At 35.0% G+C, this 1,319-nt stretch overlaps 1 protein-coding gene across 1 annotated transcript; it reads left to right on the top strand.

Moving 5' to 3' along the window:
- Positions 1 to 222: 222 nt before the first annotated feature.
- LOC118014233 (60S ribosomal protein L9-like) lies at positions 223 to 926 on the top strand. The gene has a single exon (XM_035010381.1). The coding sequence runs from the start codon at positions 494 to 496 to the stop codon at positions 833 to 835; it is 342 nt and encodes a 113-aa protein (XP_034866272.1). The 5' UTR covers positions 223 to 493; the 3' UTR covers positions 836 to 926.
- Positions 927 to 1,319: the final 393 nt, after the last annotated feature.

Below are 1,319 nucleotides of genomic sequence, written 5' to 3'. Positions count from 1 at the left end.
AATGGAATTGAACAACTTTTATAATTTTCAAGGATTTAAAGGAAAAGATTACCATAATAAAGAGGAAAATTAAAGATTAAAAAAGAACCAGATGGAATACTAGTGCTGAAGAAAATGTAATATCCGAAATAAAAAATATACTGATGGGCCTAATAGGAGATTAGACATTTCAGAAGAAAAGATCAATTAACTTGAGGATTTTACAATAGAAATTATCTAAAATGAAGCACAGCTCTTTGCCACATCTCCTGCGAGAATGAAGACCATTCTCAGCAATCAGACTGTCAACATTCCAGAAAATGTCAACATCACTCTGAAGGGACACACAGTTATTGTGAAGGGACCCAGAGGAACCCTGCGAAGGGACTTCAATCACATCAATGTAGAACTCCGTCTTCTTGGAAAGAAAAAGAAGAGGCTCTGAGTTGACAAATGGTGGGGAAATAGAAAAGAGCTGGCTACTGTTCGCACTATCTGTAGTCATGTACAGAACATGATCAAGGGCGTTACACTGGGTTTCCGTTACAAGATGAGGTCTGTGTATGCTCACTTCCCCATCAATGTTGTTATTCAGGAGAATGGTTCTCTTGCTGAAATCCGAAATTTCTTGGGTGAGAAATACATCTGCACGGTTTGGATGAGGCCAGGTGTTGCTTGTTCTGTAACTCAAGCCCAAAAAGATGAGTTAATTCTTGAAGGAAATGACATTGAACTTGTATCAAACTCAGCTGCTTTGATTCAGCAAGCAACAACTGTTAAAAACAAGAATATCAGAAAATTTTTGGATGGTATCTATGTTTCTGAAAAAGGAACAGTTCAGCAGGCTGATGAATAAGATCTGAGTTGTCCATCTACAGAAACAAGATGCCGGATGATTTTTCAGACTTATTTGTGATATTTTAAAGATGCAATAAAAGCTATACTGGTTTGGGCAAAAATAAATAAATTAATTAATTAATTAAAAAAATGAAGCACAAAAGGGGGAAAAAAAGTGAACCAGAAAAAAGAATGAATAGAGCTCTGATGAGGTCTGGGAAAAAATATCAAGTGGTCCAATACATATTATTTACCCATATCAGGAATAAAAGAGAGGACATCACTATAGATCCTATAGACATTTAAAGGATAAGAGACCTTATAAACAAATTTATGCCAATAAATTTAACAACTTAGATAAAATAAATGGATTTCTTGAAAGATGCATATTACCAAAACTGAATGGTAAGAGATAGAAATACTGCATAGCTTCATACCTAAGAAAAATAATTGAATTCACAACAAAACCCTCAAGATAACTCCTGGTCTAGGTGGATTCACTG

The sequence above is a fragment of the Mirounga leonina genome, unplaced genomic scaffold (genome assembly GCF_011800145.1).
Source record: "Mirounga leonina isolate KUSES-001 unplaced genomic scaffold, KU_Mleo_1.0 Mir_154, whole genome shotgun sequence".
Taxonomy (NCBI): domain Eukaryota; kingdom Metazoa; phylum Chordata; class Mammalia; order Carnivora; family Phocidae; genus Mirounga; species Mirounga leonina.
This window is presented reverse-complemented; position numbering and strand designations above follow the sequence as displayed.

What these genes read in the sequence shown, in the direction of transcription:
- LOC118014233 (XM_035010381.1), top strand. Translation starts at nt 494, where the DNA reads ATGATCAAGGGCGTTACACTGGGTTTCCGTTACAAGATGAGGTCTGTG.